Source organism: Rhinoderma darwinii, unplaced genomic scaffold (assembly GCF_050947455.1).
Source record: "Rhinoderma darwinii isolate aRhiDar2 unplaced genomic scaffold, aRhiDar2.hap1 Scaffold_522, whole genome shotgun sequence".
Taxonomy (NCBI): domain Eukaryota; kingdom Metazoa; phylum Chordata; class Amphibia; order Anura; family Rhinodermatidae; genus Rhinoderma; species Rhinoderma darwinii.
This window is the reverse complement of record NW_027464071.1, coordinates 235678-250218: the sequence shown is the minus strand read 5'-3', so window position 1 is coordinate 250218 and position 14541 is coordinate 235678. Positions and strand designations below refer to the sequence as shown.

Genomic DNA, 14541 nt, shown 5'->3' with positions numbered 1-14541 from the left:
CAACCCCCCCCCCCTTGTAGATAGTGCCTTTTTTACAAACCCCCCTTTTGATAACGCCATACAGCCCCCCTGTAGATAACGCCATACAGCCCCCTTTGTAGATATCTACAGAGGGGGCTGTATGGCGCTATCTACAGAGGGGGCTGTATGGCGTTATCTACGGGGGGCTGTATGGCGTTATCTACGGGCGGACTGTATGGCGTTCCCTACAGGGGGGGGTGTATGGCGTTCCCTACAGGGGGGGGACTGTATGGCATTCCCTACAGGGGGGGACTGTATGGCGTTCCCTACAGGGGGGGCTGTATGGCACTATCTACAGGGGGAGGCTGTATGGCGCTATCTACAGAGGGGCTGTATGGTGCTATCTATAGGGGGGCTGTATGGCGTTATCTACAGGGGGACTGTATGGCATTATCTACGGGGGGGCTGTATGGCGTTCCCTACAGAGGGGGCTGTCTGGCGTTATCTACAGGGGGGACTGTATGGTGTTACCTACATGGAGTCTGTATGGCTTTCCCTACAGGGGGGGGTCTGTAGGGAACACCATACAGCCTTCCCTGTAGGGAACGCCATACAGCCCCCCTGTAGGGAACGCCATACAGCGTCCCCCCTGTAGGGAACGCCATACAACGTCCCCCCCTGTAGGGAACGCCCTACAGCGTCGTCTCCCCTGTAGGGAACGCCATACAGCGTCGTCCCCCCGGTAGGGAATACCATATTGCGTCCTCCCTTAGGGAACGCCATACAGCCCCCCCCCTGTAGGGAACGCTAGACAGCCCCCCCCCTGTAGGGAACGCCATACAGCGTCTCCCCCCTGTAGGGAACGCCATACAGCGTCCCCCCTCCTAAAAAAATGCGACCTACAGTGTGTCCTAATAAAAGACATGTATCCCCTATCCACAGCAGCGATAGGGAGAACGGGGGACTGAAAGTCCCCCTGAAGTTCTCCATGACTAACCTCTGACTTCCCGCGTCTGCGCAGCTCACTAAAAATTAAAGGAGCGCTTGTCACGCATGCGCACAAGCGGGACCGGTGCTCCATTCATTTCTCCGGAACTGCTGACACAGACCCCGGAAGTCCGAGGTTTGTGATGGAGAACTTCAGGGGACTTTCAGTCCCCCGTTATCCCTATCGCTGCCAGCGATCACGCATGTATCCCCTATCCTGTGGATATCCTGTGGCTAGGGGATACATGTCTTTTGTTTAATGGCAGAGCGGGGAGATACCTCCCTGCTCTGCCGTACTGTTCAGTGGCGTCTCGCTGTAGCAGCCATAGCGGCTGCTAGCGGAGCCTCCGGCCATGGTGGGGGCCCGTGCCGGCGGGCGACACGGGCCCCCTCATGCCACGGGCCCCGTAGCAGCCACTACTGCTGCTACGGCGGAAGTTACGCCACTGACCAGGGCCGTATTTACCATTAGATACCTGCGGGCACCAGATCACTGTAGTACTACCGATAATGAATCCTCTTCCTGTGTGTTTTCCGATTTTATGTAACTAAAGCTTAATCGCTGTATAAATGAAAAGTTCTACAACTTCCTAATCTACTTTATGTTTCTTAGCTGAGAGCAGGACTAGCGATGTACAGGTTCACTGCATCTGAATGTAAGCAAGAGTGTCCTCATTCACTGACAGCAAACAGATCTTGAAAATGGTGAGTAATTGAAACATAAATGATATTATAAAGTTGTAGAACTTCTCATGTATACAGGAATAAAGTATTTATTATACGGGGGCATGGCTGTAAATATGCCCCCGGATATGACGACTCCTTGTATAGACCAGTCCTATTGGATCTCTCGGTGTGGACGTCTCTGCAGGGGATTTTTCTTCTTCATGAATGTTGATCTCTGGTGTGAAGGATCTGGTAACAGGAGCATCCATGAGGTGAGGGCCCTGACTGTAGGGGGCAGCATTGTAGCCGATCCTCCATCCCCCACTGTGCCCCATTCAGTGTATCCCGTTTAGATAATCCTCCACAATCTAAATAGCCTGTACTTCAGCTCTCTCCTGCACTGATACATTGTAACAAACTCTCACTTATCATTATATAACCATTAAAGCTGTTTTCTGGTTTGGAAAACCCATTTTCAAATGCCCTATTAGGGAATTTTGGGGTAATAGTGTGGGTTCCCCCGTTCAGGACCCTGATTAATTATCCAGAATGGAGAGGGGCAACAAACATCATCTCCTGCTCAGGAGGACCATCACATCCATGTATTACATGCCCAGCCCGGTGATTATAGAACTGTGTAATACTTTACTTCCCCTTTAGAGATGCTGTAGGGAAATTAAACTCTTGCAGCAAGTTCCCCCACAGATTACTGGACCCCTCTAGCAAAACGGTATTGTAAAAACCTGACAACCCCTGTAAGGCTCTGTTCACACCACATTTGGGCTTTAAATCTGACATATACCTTTAAAGTGTAGCTAAACGTTTGACAAACTTCTGACATGTCATAGTGACATAGTGACACGTCAGAAGATTGGATTGGTGGGGGTCCGAGCACTGAGACCCCCACCAATCACTAGAATGAAGCAGCTGAAGCCCCCGTGTGAGCGCTCAGTCGCTTCGTGTTTGTTCGGCTTTTTCCAGAAATAAATGTATCGGTGAACGGACTCAATAGAAAGTCTATGAGCCGATACATTTTTCCGGAAAAAGCCGAACAGACAGGAAGCGGCTGAGCGCTCACACGAGACCTTCAGCTGCTTCGTTCTAGTGATTGGTGGGGGTCTCAGAGCTCGCACAACATTTACTACACAGAAGTCCAATGGGAATAAAAACAAGCACAAAGATGTAGGGGGTAAAAGGAAAGTTTTATTTACAGATAAGGGAAGGTTATATTTTATTATTAGGAGATTATTCTAGAAGTATTAAGACTACTATTATTATATACTGTGTATATGTATGTGTCATCTATTTATCTATTATACTAAACCTATCTAAAGGCCGTGGTGATCCAGAAGAAGGCGAAAACCCCCTGTGAGGAATGAGCCAATTGTCCTCATATTAGGGGGGAAAATTCCTTCCTGACCCCAAATATGGCGATCAGAATAATCCCAGGATCAAAGGCTGAAGTGTAACATGTGTAATATGGGGAAAGACTAGGGGAAAATTATTCATTTATTTATTATTATTTTTAATGAACTGCTGTATTTATTTATGTGTAAACTATAAATTGTATTAAATTAAGATTTATTTTTAATTATTTTCTATATTTATATTATGTTACTTATGTGTGTTACTACTTATTACTCTATCATCCTAAACCTATTTAAGGCCGTGTTGATCCAGAGGAAGGCGAAAACCCCCTTTGAGGAATGAGCCAATTGTCCTCATATTAAGGGGGGAAAATTCCTTCCTGACCCCAAATATGGCGATCAGAATAATCCCAGGATCAAAGGCTAAAGTCTAATCTAAATGTACTATGTGTCTATATGCGGGTGTCTATACTTATCATGTAGTGTGGTGTCTATACTTATTATATAGTGGGGTGATGTGGGTGATGTGAGTGATGTGGGTGATGTGGGTGCATTACTTACCTGGCCTGTGCTGAGGTGAGATCAGGTATAATGGCCGCTCCGGCCCCAGGACTACAACATGCGGCTATTATTCCTGATCTCCCCAGATGGAAACTAAGCACAGGCCGCTCCTGGGGGGTGTAGAGGATCTTCAGGCTGGAGTGATGTCAGATGCCTGCCTGGGATTGGAGGATGGCAAGTCAAGGCTCTGGTGCAGCAGCAAGATGGCAGAGGTGTGGCATGAAGATGGTAAGGAGAGAGATGATGGTCTGGGCAGCCGAGGTGACATACAGCAGCAGAGACTTGAGGCGCGGGTCAGGAGGCATGAAGTTCTGGGCCCTTGTCCTGAGATCTTATCGGGTCCAGCTTGGTGACATGAAGCTGAACCCGGCCAAGGGGTGAAGGGCTTTGTTATTCTCTGGCCACTTCAGATGTTGGTTCTCCAGAACGGGCACAAATGGTGTAAATGGTGGCTGTGCCCTCCTCTCCTGCAGTTCCTCCCAGCCGATGGTGGAGAAGAATGGATGCTCTCTGATGTTCCCGCACACACCGAGGCGCCTCTTAGAATTTTTACGGACCAGTCTCTTGGTCAGATGTTTCACGTCAGGATTAAGCCAAGTTGGAAATTTAGGCTTCGCGGTGGTGATGGCTTTGATAGCCATTTGCCTGACGGGGCCGTTGTAAAATGGGGAGCGTCCTGCTGCCATCCTGGACACCACAATCCCCAGGCTCCACCAGTCAACTGCGGAGCCGTATTTTTTTCTAAGAAGCACCTCGGGGGCCATGTAATGCAACGTTCCCGACACTCCACGGATCTTATTGGAGGCGGTGACGCCATCTTGGGCCAATCCCAGGTCGATGATACGGACGTGGCCATCTGCATCCAACATTATATTCTCCGGCTTTAGATCTCTGCAAAGAAATAAGACGAGAGAATGACAAATCCGCCCAGTGATCCAGGAGACGGGGGATGGGTCATTGCACCACCAAGCAGAATAGCCATTCAGGAGTGTAGGAAAGCTGGGTGCACTGTTTCCAGCATGTAAAGGAGAATGAAAGAAGGGGGAAGTTCTGCTTACCGGTGGACGATGTTGTGTCCATGGAGGAACTGGAGGCCACATATCATCTCTGCTGTGTAGAATCTGATGGGGAGAACAGAGTGGAGTCTCAATGTCATGAAATCTTCCTCTATCAATTCCCTAATATCATGTTATGATGGAGTGTGTGCGGTCTCTAGCAGAGAGGAGGCGCTGATTATGGCAGCCTGTATTCTGCATTCTCTGTATTATCCTTCATCTGACCTCCCCCCTCACCTTTTCTTCTTTCCACCCCCCTCAGTCTCCTGATTATTTACTCGCCTTACGTTGCCGATGTTCAAGCAGCCGCACATCCTGATCAAAGCCTCCAGGCTGCCACCGGACAGATACTCCGTGATAAAAAATGCCCGCTCCTCAGATTGATGTGCGGCATAGAGGTGGCATAGGAACGGGCAGTGTCTGGCCGCTAGGAGTATCCGCCGCTCTCTCATAATTTCGTCCGTATTGTCCCGTTTGGTGATCATTTTTACGGCCATGTAGGTGTTTCGGCCGGGGACTGATGCCAGGACCACCTGAGGAAAACAAATGGAGATTCCTCATGAGAAGAAGAAGGAACAGAGGTGGACAGAGAGGTGGGTCAGTCGAGTAGTGCCCAGGACTCTACAGCAGAACAAAGCTGAGCTCCCAGCATAATGCAGTGTCTGCTGTTGGGCCCTGTATGGAGAGGTCTTCACGCCTAACCCACATTTGACATAATTATCTTAGTTGGTGGGGGTAGTATGGAGCAGGATCATACGCTATAATAGCGACCGTGGCATCTAAACAGTTAAATAGAGGTAAGCTCCCGCTGTCACCCCATAACCCCTACCCGCAACGCGATCACAGTGTGTAGATAGTTGTCATGGCAGCCAGGGGGCCTAATGAAGACCCCAAGGTCTGCCAACTTGGTCCTCCTACTAAGCTTAATAGGGGGAGGCTAAAAGAACAATTCAAGCGATACATAAATATTGCAGTCAAAATAAAGAAATAAACTTTTTTCTATTTCGTTTTGTTTAGCTCCTCGAAAAATGGAATAAAAAGTTAAAAAGTGATTAAAAGTTTTATGTAACCCAAAATAGTACCAATAAACAGTACAGCTCGCCCCACAAAAAAGAAGTCCTCACACCGCCCCATCAACAGAAAAATAAAAAAAATTCGGGGTTTCAGAATATGGAGACACAACAAATTAATGTTTTTACAAATTGTTTTTATTGGATAAAAAGTATAAAAAATAAACCAATATAATTTTGGTATCCCCGTTATTGTACTGACCCGCAGAATAAAGGTAACGTGTCATTTTTACCACTTAGTTAACACCATAAAAGCCAAATTATTAAACCAATGGAGGAATTGCTGTTTTGTTTTTTTTTGCTATTTCACCTAAAAAAAAACAGCCTTTTACAATGTTCCCAGTAAATGATATGGAACATTGAATGGAGCCATTAAAAACGACAACTCGTGCCCCCAAAAATCAAAATCTCTCATATGTCGACAGAAAAATACTAAAATGAAAAACTAAAGTAGTGGTTATGGGGGCAGGAATACTTCTGGATGTCCTATTAGGCATCCCATAGGAGAACACTACACCCATCATCCATCCAGCATAACATGGTGACAACAGAGAACAATTGATGGAGATAAAAGGTCAACTTTAGGTTTACCACCCTATAAAATGAAATATTTCGATATTATACTCACTTTGCCAAAGCTGCCCCTACCCAGGACCTGGTGGATGGTGAAGCGGCTGATGGTAAGCCTGGCATAGGGGCTGGATGTTCCAGGGTCTTGGCTGCTCCCAGGTCTTGGCTCCTCATCCTCCAATCCTCTGTCCTTGGCTCCTCTCCTCTTCTTCTTGAATCCGGTGACGCTGTCCTCCTCCCTCTTCCTCTTCTCCTCTTCTCTCTTCTCGCCGTCTTCTCCATGTCCATTGGACGCCATTTTCACCAATATCTTCCTACCTGTAGACTTCAGTCCGATCGCTGCCGTCGACAGTTGAAAGTAAACGGCAGTTGGTCGTGTGCAGGTCACGTGATGTCAGAGGTCATGGAATCCTCAGGTGGCACCTGCCTGGCAGTAACCTGCTCTGCCATGTCTGATGTGGGCATCATGAGTGCCAGTCTAGTGTCCAGAGCTGTGTTTCCCAACCAGGGTTTCTTATGGCCTGGTCAGGGGTCTGCAGAACACAGTAGCAATACATGCCACTCCTACAGTAGAGATAAACAACGGTTATTTGCTCAGGTTATTGGCAAAACCCTTTTCATCCACAATATAGAATCTGGGTTTATATTTAGGGGTCTGTATTTATTTAGGGGTCCGGTCTGGGGTCTGTATTTATTTAGGGGTCTGGTTTGGAGTCTGTATTTATTTAGGGGTTCCGTATGGGGTCTGTATTTATTTAGGGGTCTAGTCTGGGGTCTGTATTTATTTAGGGGACTGGTCTGTGGTCTTCATTGATTTAGGGGTCTGGTCTGGGGTCTGTATTTATTTAGGGGTCTGCTCTGGGGTCTGCATTTATTTAGGGGTCTAGTCTGGGGTCTGTATTTATTTAGGGGTCTGGTCTGGGGTCTGTATTTATTTAGGGGTCTGGTTTGGAGTCTGTATTCATTTAGGGGTCTAGTCTGGGGTCTGTATTTATTTAGGGGTCCAGTCTGGGGTGTGTATTTATTTAGGGGTCCGGTCTGGGGTCTGAATTTATTTAGGTGTCTGGTCTGGGGTTTGTAAATATTTAGGGGTCGGGTCTGGGGTCTGTAATTATTTAGGGGTCTGGTCTGTGGTCTCCATTGATTTAGTGCTCTGCTCTGGGGTCTATTTATTTAGGGGTCTGGTTTGGAGTCTGTATTCATTTAGGGGTCTAGTCTGGGGTCTGTATTTATTTAGGAGTCCAGTCTGGGGTGTGTATTTATTTAGGGGTCCGGTCTGGGGTCTGAATTTATTTAGGTGTCTGGTCTGGGGTTTGTAAATATTTAGGGGTCGGGTCTGGGGTCTGTAATTATTTAGGGGTCTGGTCTGTGGTCTCCATTGATTTAGTGCTCTGCTCTGGGGTCTATTTATTTAGGGGTCTGGTTTGGAGTCTGTATTCATTTAGGGGTCTAGTCTGGGGTCTGTATTTATTTAGGGGTCCAGTCTGGGGTGTGTATTTATTTAGGGGTCCGGTCTGGGGTCTGAATTTATTTAGGTGTCTGGTCTGGGGTTTGTAAATATTTAGGGGTCGGGTCTGGGGTCTGTAATTATTTAGGGGTCTGGTCTGTGGTCTCCATTGATTTAGTGCTCTGCTCTGGGGTCTATTTATTTAGGGGTCTGGTTTGGAGTCTGTATTCATTTAGGGGTCTAGTCTGGGGTTTGTATTTATTTAGCGGTCCGGTCTGGGGTCTGAATCTATTTAGGTGTCTGGTCTGGGGTCTGTATTTATTTAGGGGTCTGGTCTGGGGTCTGTATTCTTTTAGGGGTCTAGTCTGGGGTCTGTATTCTTTTAGGGGTCTAGTCTGGGGTCTGTATTCTTTTAGGGGTCTAGTCTGGGGTCTGTATTTATTTAGGGGTCCAGTCTGTGGTCTGTATTTTTTTAGGGGTCCAGTCTGAGGTCTGTGTGATTTAAGGGTCCGGTCTGTAGTCTGAATTCATTTAGGGGTCTCTTCTGGGGTCTGTAATTATTTAGTGGTCTGGTCTGTGGTCTGCATTGTTTTAGGGGTCTGTAATTATTTAGGGGTCTGGTCTGTGGTCTGCATTGATTTAAGGGTCTGGTCTGGGGTCTGTATTTATTTAGGGGTCCAGTCTGGGGTCTGCATTTATTTAGGGGTCTAGCTCGGGGTCTGTATTTATTTAGGGGTCCACTCTGGGGTCTGTATTTTATTAGGGGTCCGGTCTGTAGTCTGAATTCATTTAGGGGTCTGGTCTGGGGTCTGTATTTATTTAGGGGTCCAGTCTGGGGTCTGCATTTATTTAGGGGTCTAGCTCGGGGTCTGTATTTATTTAGGGGTCCACTCTGGGGTCTGTATTTTATTAGGGGTCCGGTCTGTAGTCTGAATTCATTTAGGGGTCTGGTCTGGGGTCTGTAATTATTTAGTGGTCTGGTCTGTGGTCTGCATTGTTTTAGGGTTACCAGTACTATATTTTCTTACGACTATATTTCTTGTCGTCTTTGGACATACTTGGCCCCAATCGGCCCTGATTGCTTATTATTCTTGATCATCCACTGACTTCAATCTATCTGAGATATGGTACTGCTGTACATCTGCGATTCGTACTTACTTTTTGCTCTTACATAGATATCGCTTCCATTACCAGTACTATATTTTCTTACGACTATATTTCTTGTCGTCTTTGGACATACTTGGCCCCAATCGGCCCTGATTGCTTATTATTCTTGATCATCCACTGACTTCAATCTATCTGAGATATGGTACTGCTGTACATCTGCGATTCGTACTTACTTTTTGCTCTTACATAGATATCGCTTCCATTACCAGTACTATATTTTATTACGACTATATTTTTGTCATCTTTGGACATACTTGGCCCTAATCAGCCCTGATTTCAATTGAATATCACTTCTCGATCTTATCATATGCATGTTTCACTTCTGCTGTTATAACGTAACATGTACACAGTGACATTATACTCTTACCCGGTTTTTCACTGATTTTGACGTCTTTTGTTGTGTGACTCATCCCCTGTTCTACTTTTTAATTGTCTCATGTATGTAATTTAATAAAAATTTGTATATTTTTTCAAATATCGTGTGCTGAAGTCGATCATATTTTCTTGGTTTAATCTCATGTAAATTGTTGATCGATGCACCAAGTATATCTTGGTTTTCACTCAGGATTCAATATAGTGCATGTAATATAGTCAGCAACGATGCTTTACAGTTTATTACCTATTACCTCTTTGAGCACTATTTTTTATTGAATTCTGTCTGTTGGTATTCTATCGGATTGTTTTAGGGGTCTGTAATTATTTAGGGGTCCGGTCTGGGGCCTGTATTTATTTAGTGGTCTGGTCTGGGGTCTGTATGTATTTAGGGGTCTGGTCTGGGGTCTGTATTTATTTAGGGGTCTGGTCTGGGGTCTGTATTTATTTAGAGGTCTGGTCTGGGGTCTGTATTTATTTAGGGGTCCGGTCTAGCATCTGTATTTATTTAGGAGTCTGGTCTGGGGTCTGTATTTATTTAGGGGTCTGGTCTGGGGTCTGCATTTATTTAGTGGTCTGGTCTGGGGTCTGTATTTATTTAGGGGTCTGGTCTGGGGTCTGTATTTATTTAGAGGTCTGGTCTGGGGTCTGTATTTATTTAGGGGTCCGGTCTAGCGTCTGTATTTATTTAGGAGTCTGGTCTGGGGTCTGTATTTATTTAGGGGTCTGGTCTGGGGTCTGTAATTATTTAGGGGTCTGGTCTGGGGTCTGTATTTATTTAGGGGTCTGGTCTGGGGTCTGCATTTATTTAGGGGTCTGGTCTGGGTCTGTATTTATTTAGGGGTCTAGTCTTGGGTCTGTATTTATTTAGGGGTCTAGTCTTGGATCTGTATTTATTTAGGGGTCTGGTCTGTGGTCTGTATTTATTTAGGGAACTGGTCTGGGGTCTGTATTTATTTAGGGGTCTAGTCTTGGGTCTATATTTATTTAGGGGTCCGTTCTGGAGGACTAATCAGTCTCTAGAACAATATTTAAGGTGTTTTATCTCTGACTGTCAATATGATTGGGTCTCCTTCATTTCCCTCGCCAAATTTTCCCTTAATAACCGGGTCAGTCACTCATCAGAGGTCTCCCCATTTTTCTGTAATTTTGGGTTTAATCCACGGTTCTCCTCTGTTTCACCTGGTGGTTCCAACAATCCCGAGGTAGATCTCGTTCATCGGGAACTGTCCACAGTCTGGGCCCAGGTTCAGAAGAAACTAGAGGCGTCCCAGAGCATACAAAAGCAAAGCACCACACACTTTTCAAAAAAGTGCCAAAGGCAGCGTAAACTGACCAAAAACGTTCCCGCAAATTGCGACTTTTGGGACTTTTCTATCCCAGATAAGCGGCTTAGCAAGGTTAATAAATTCTCCTCTAAGGCTACAGACAGTAATACAATATTTTAATGCAAGGATGTGTACACTCAGTGTCTGACTGAGGTACCTTGGACCTACCAAAGGAAATAATTCTTGGGGGTCTACACTTCCACTATATAGAAATAATGTGAACACTCTTAATTGTGTACTAAAAACGTGTGTAGTAAAACAAAGACCAATATTCCCACCATATAGTGACAGATATCAGTCCTACACAGGCATTCTGCAGACCATATACACTACCGTTCAAAAGTTTAGGGTCACTTAGAAATTTCCTTATTTTTGAAAGAAAAGCACAGTTTTTTTCAATGAAGATAACATTAAATTAATCAGAAATACACTCTATACATTGTTAATGTGGTAAATGACTATTCTAGCTGCAAACATCTGGTTTTTAATGCAATATCTACATAGGTGTATAGAGGCCCATTTCCAGCAACCATCACTCCAGTGTTCTAATGGTGCATTGTGTTTGCTAACTGTGTTAGAAGGCTAATGGATGATTAGAAAACACTTGAAAACCCTTGTGCAATTATGTTAGCACCGCTGTAAACAGTTTTGCTGTTTAGAGGAGCCATAAAACTGACCTTCCTTTGAGCTAGTTGAGAATCTGGAGCATCACATTTGTGGGTTCGATTAAACTCTCAAAATGGCTAGAAAAATAGAGCTTTCATGTGAAACTCGACAGTCTATTCTTGTTCTTAGAAATGAAGGCTATTCCATGCGAGAAATTGCCAAGAAACTGCAGATTTCCTACAACGGTGTGTACTACTCCCTTCAGAGGACAGCACAAACAGGCTCTAACCAGAGTAGAAAGAGAAGTGGGAGGCCCCGCTGCACAACTGAGCAACAAGACAAGTACATTAGAGTCTCTAGTTTGAGAAATAGACGCCTCACGGGCCCTCAACTGGCAGCTTCATTAAATAGTACCCGCAAAACGCCAGTGTCAACGTCTACAGTGAAGAGGTGACTCCGGGATGCTGGCCTTCAGGGCAGAGTGGCAAAGAAAAAGCCTTATCTGAGACTGGCTAATAAAAGGAAAAGATTAATATGGGCAAAAGCACACAGACATTGGACAGAGGAAGATTGGAAAAAAGTGTTATGGACAGACGAATCGAAGTTTGAGGTGTTTGGATCACACAGAAGAACATTTGTGAGACGCATGACTTGCCTAAGTAGAGTCGTGTGTTATTGAACCTTCTACTTATCCTTTCTTTTATCACCCCTACCTCTAAGAAAAGACACGTGACAACCGAGGTTGAATGTGAAATGGCCACAGAATTCGGATAACTAATTAGGAATCCAACCAGAGAATTCCTCCTATAATTCACATGACCCAACATGGGTCAGTATCATAAATAACAATTAACATTAACATTAATCCGAGCAGGGGAAGTCCTTGAAGCCATTTTTAGAAATGTTTTACCTCGAGTTAGCCATCTGCAACCACCACCAACAATTTACCTCCAGCCGTAAACCAGCTCGGAGGCACCGCTCACCTCTGCAGATGGCTCCAACCACCAGAAGACCACTTGAAAGGGATAATACCCTATGAAGTCTTCAAACCATGTACCTTTTTTGGGGGACGCATACCCCCAATGCGACCCCCCCACCATTTCGTACTGATCAACCTCAAGGACTCCCCCCGCCACAGCGAAACAGGCCTTGACCACCTTAAGCCTGTGAGTTCCGCCACACCACCAACGCCCTTTCAATTCCTTCTGCTAGTGCCAGGCTCCACAAATCAATCCCAACCTTGGTCAGATGCACCCCATCACTCCTCCAGTAATTACCTACTCCTGACTCCAAATCCCTGTGCCGCACACAAATGCCCCCATTCTTGGCCACAAAACGGGACACTGCCCGATTCACTTTTATGCGAGCCTTATTAATCCACCGACCTAGCCAGCCGCCAATGCTTCCTTGGAACTATGTCCGACCAAACTATCACTAGGCCGGGATAAGATGCCCACAAACACAACATATCATGTTTGATATCCCACACCAACTCCCGAAAAGGGCGAACCCCCAAATCATTTCCCCCCACGTGCAATACCAGGACTTCCGGAACCTTATCCAGCCGAGAGTATGTCTGAAACTCTGCTAAAACCCGTCTCCACAACATACCTCTAAATCCCAGCCAATGCAAAACCGCGTCCTGCTGCGGAATGCGCAGCTGACGGCCGTCAGGGCGGACGTCCGCCCTCAAGGCCCCTCAATGCATGTAAAAGTGTCCTAACAACCACACAAGGCACGGGAGCTGATCTGAAACGAAAAAATACAGCACACACACTTTTAACAACAAATAACAACATGACTCATAACAAATGAGGGCGCACGTAGGACCTAAACCTGTTGGACTCCCAACGGCCAATGTGCCGCACCCCCTCGTCGTCCAACCCCCAGCGCCCCGCTTCGGTTGCTGCGCCAATCCTAAAGGAGTGAGATCAGTAAGGGCCTGCAGCGACTCCGACCGCCACCAAGCATTTCTTAAATACTGCGCCAAATTGATATCTGGACAAAAATGACCCATTCTCGTGACGTAGCAACGGCAACACGGGCGACCCCACCTGTGGTTTAAAAGCATGCATACAGGCGACCGGACACATCGCCGATCCCGGGAGGGCAAACAAAGCTATGCGCTTTCCTCTGCCCGTTTGATCAGTTTTTGACCGCCGCAACCACAACTCGAGTCTATCCCCATATAGACCCACCTCCTCCAGTCTCAACCCCCCTGCCCGCTTGGTACTAGGTGAAACCAGCTTGCCAATTCGAAGTGCGCCAAAAAACGCTAAGGAAAATGCTAACTGAAATAACTCAACCTCGGACGAAGAACGACAGACAGACACTAGCGATATGCCCAAAGAACCGAGGAGAGCAAAAGACACGGGCTGTCTACGATCTGCTTCGACCCTACCTCGACGCAGACCCTTTAAAGCTTGTCCTACTAAAAATTCCTTAGACACATCCCGAAAACCCTGCAACTTAAAACCAAAAGCCAGTGCAGAAACGAAACGATTGACCTTAGCCAGGGAAAACCCCGCCTCCCAAGCGTCCCCCAACCAATACAAAAGTGCCACCAACCTGTCTTGATCCGGGCTGACGTTACCCAACTCTCTTACCCACTCCTCCCACTGCTTCCAACAAGCAGAATAAGCACTCCATGTCGTACGTGCCAATGACCTTTCAACCAATCGTTCTACGGGACCGAAACCAGATCCCAGAGATGTTCCGGACAAGCCAAACCGAGGTGCTCCGCTCCCGGTGCCAATTGACGAAATCGATCCCACTGCGAGCGAGAAAGAGCATCAGCGATACAATTCCGTACCCCCGGCACATGCACCGCGACCACCCACGCGTTCAACGACAAGCACACCAAAACTAAATGTCGCAACAATTGAACTACTGAAGGAGAGGATGCGGTGATGTTATTAATGGCCAGCACCACCTCCATGTTGTCGCAGTAAAAACTGACCTTCTTGTCCCTGAGCCTTTGTCCCCCCAAATGGTTGCCGCAACCACGATAGGGAACAGCTCGAGCAGGGCCAGATTCCGCGTGTGTCCGCTGGACACCCAGCTAGCCGGCCAGTTACCTGCACACCAAGGACCACCCCCGTACGCACCAAAACCACCTGCCCCAGCCGCATCCGTAAAAAAATTGAAATCACTCGTATCCTGCGCTGGAGCCATCCATAGAGAGCAACCATTATACTGACCAAGAAAATCATCCCAAAACTGAAGATCAGCCCGATGCTCCTCCCTGAGCCGCACAAAATGATGTGGCGCCCGAACCCCCGCCGTTGCTGCCGCCAAACGTCTACTAAAAACTCTCCCCATCGGCATAATCCGGCAAGCGAAATTCAACTTCCCCAGCAGAGACTGGAGATCGCGCAACGTCAT

At 46.6% G+C, this 14541-nt stretch overlaps 1 protein-coding gene across 2 annotated transcripts in view; it reads right to left on the bottom strand.

The window, feature by feature from the left end:
• Positions 1-2797: 2797 nt before the first annotated feature.
• Positions 2798-14541, bottom strand: part of LOC142721818 (protein kinase C delta type-like) — a 151421-nt gene continuing 139677 nt past the window's right edge. The window contains exons 1-3 of one of the 2 annotated variants that reach the window (XR_012874200.1): positions 6296-6821; positions 4601-5130; positions 2798-4433 (exon numbers count right to left, since the gene is read on the bottom strand). Coding sequence is in view for 1 of the 2 variants with exons in the window: in XM_075848847.1 (XP_075704962.1) it covers positions 3875-4433; positions 4601-4698 (657 nt within the window). In the remaining variant the exon portion in view is untranslated. Of the gene's footprint in view, positions 4434-4600; positions 5131-6295; positions 6822-14541 lie in introns of those variants that run through there. The other variant, XM_075848847.1, reaches the window with a different exon arrangement.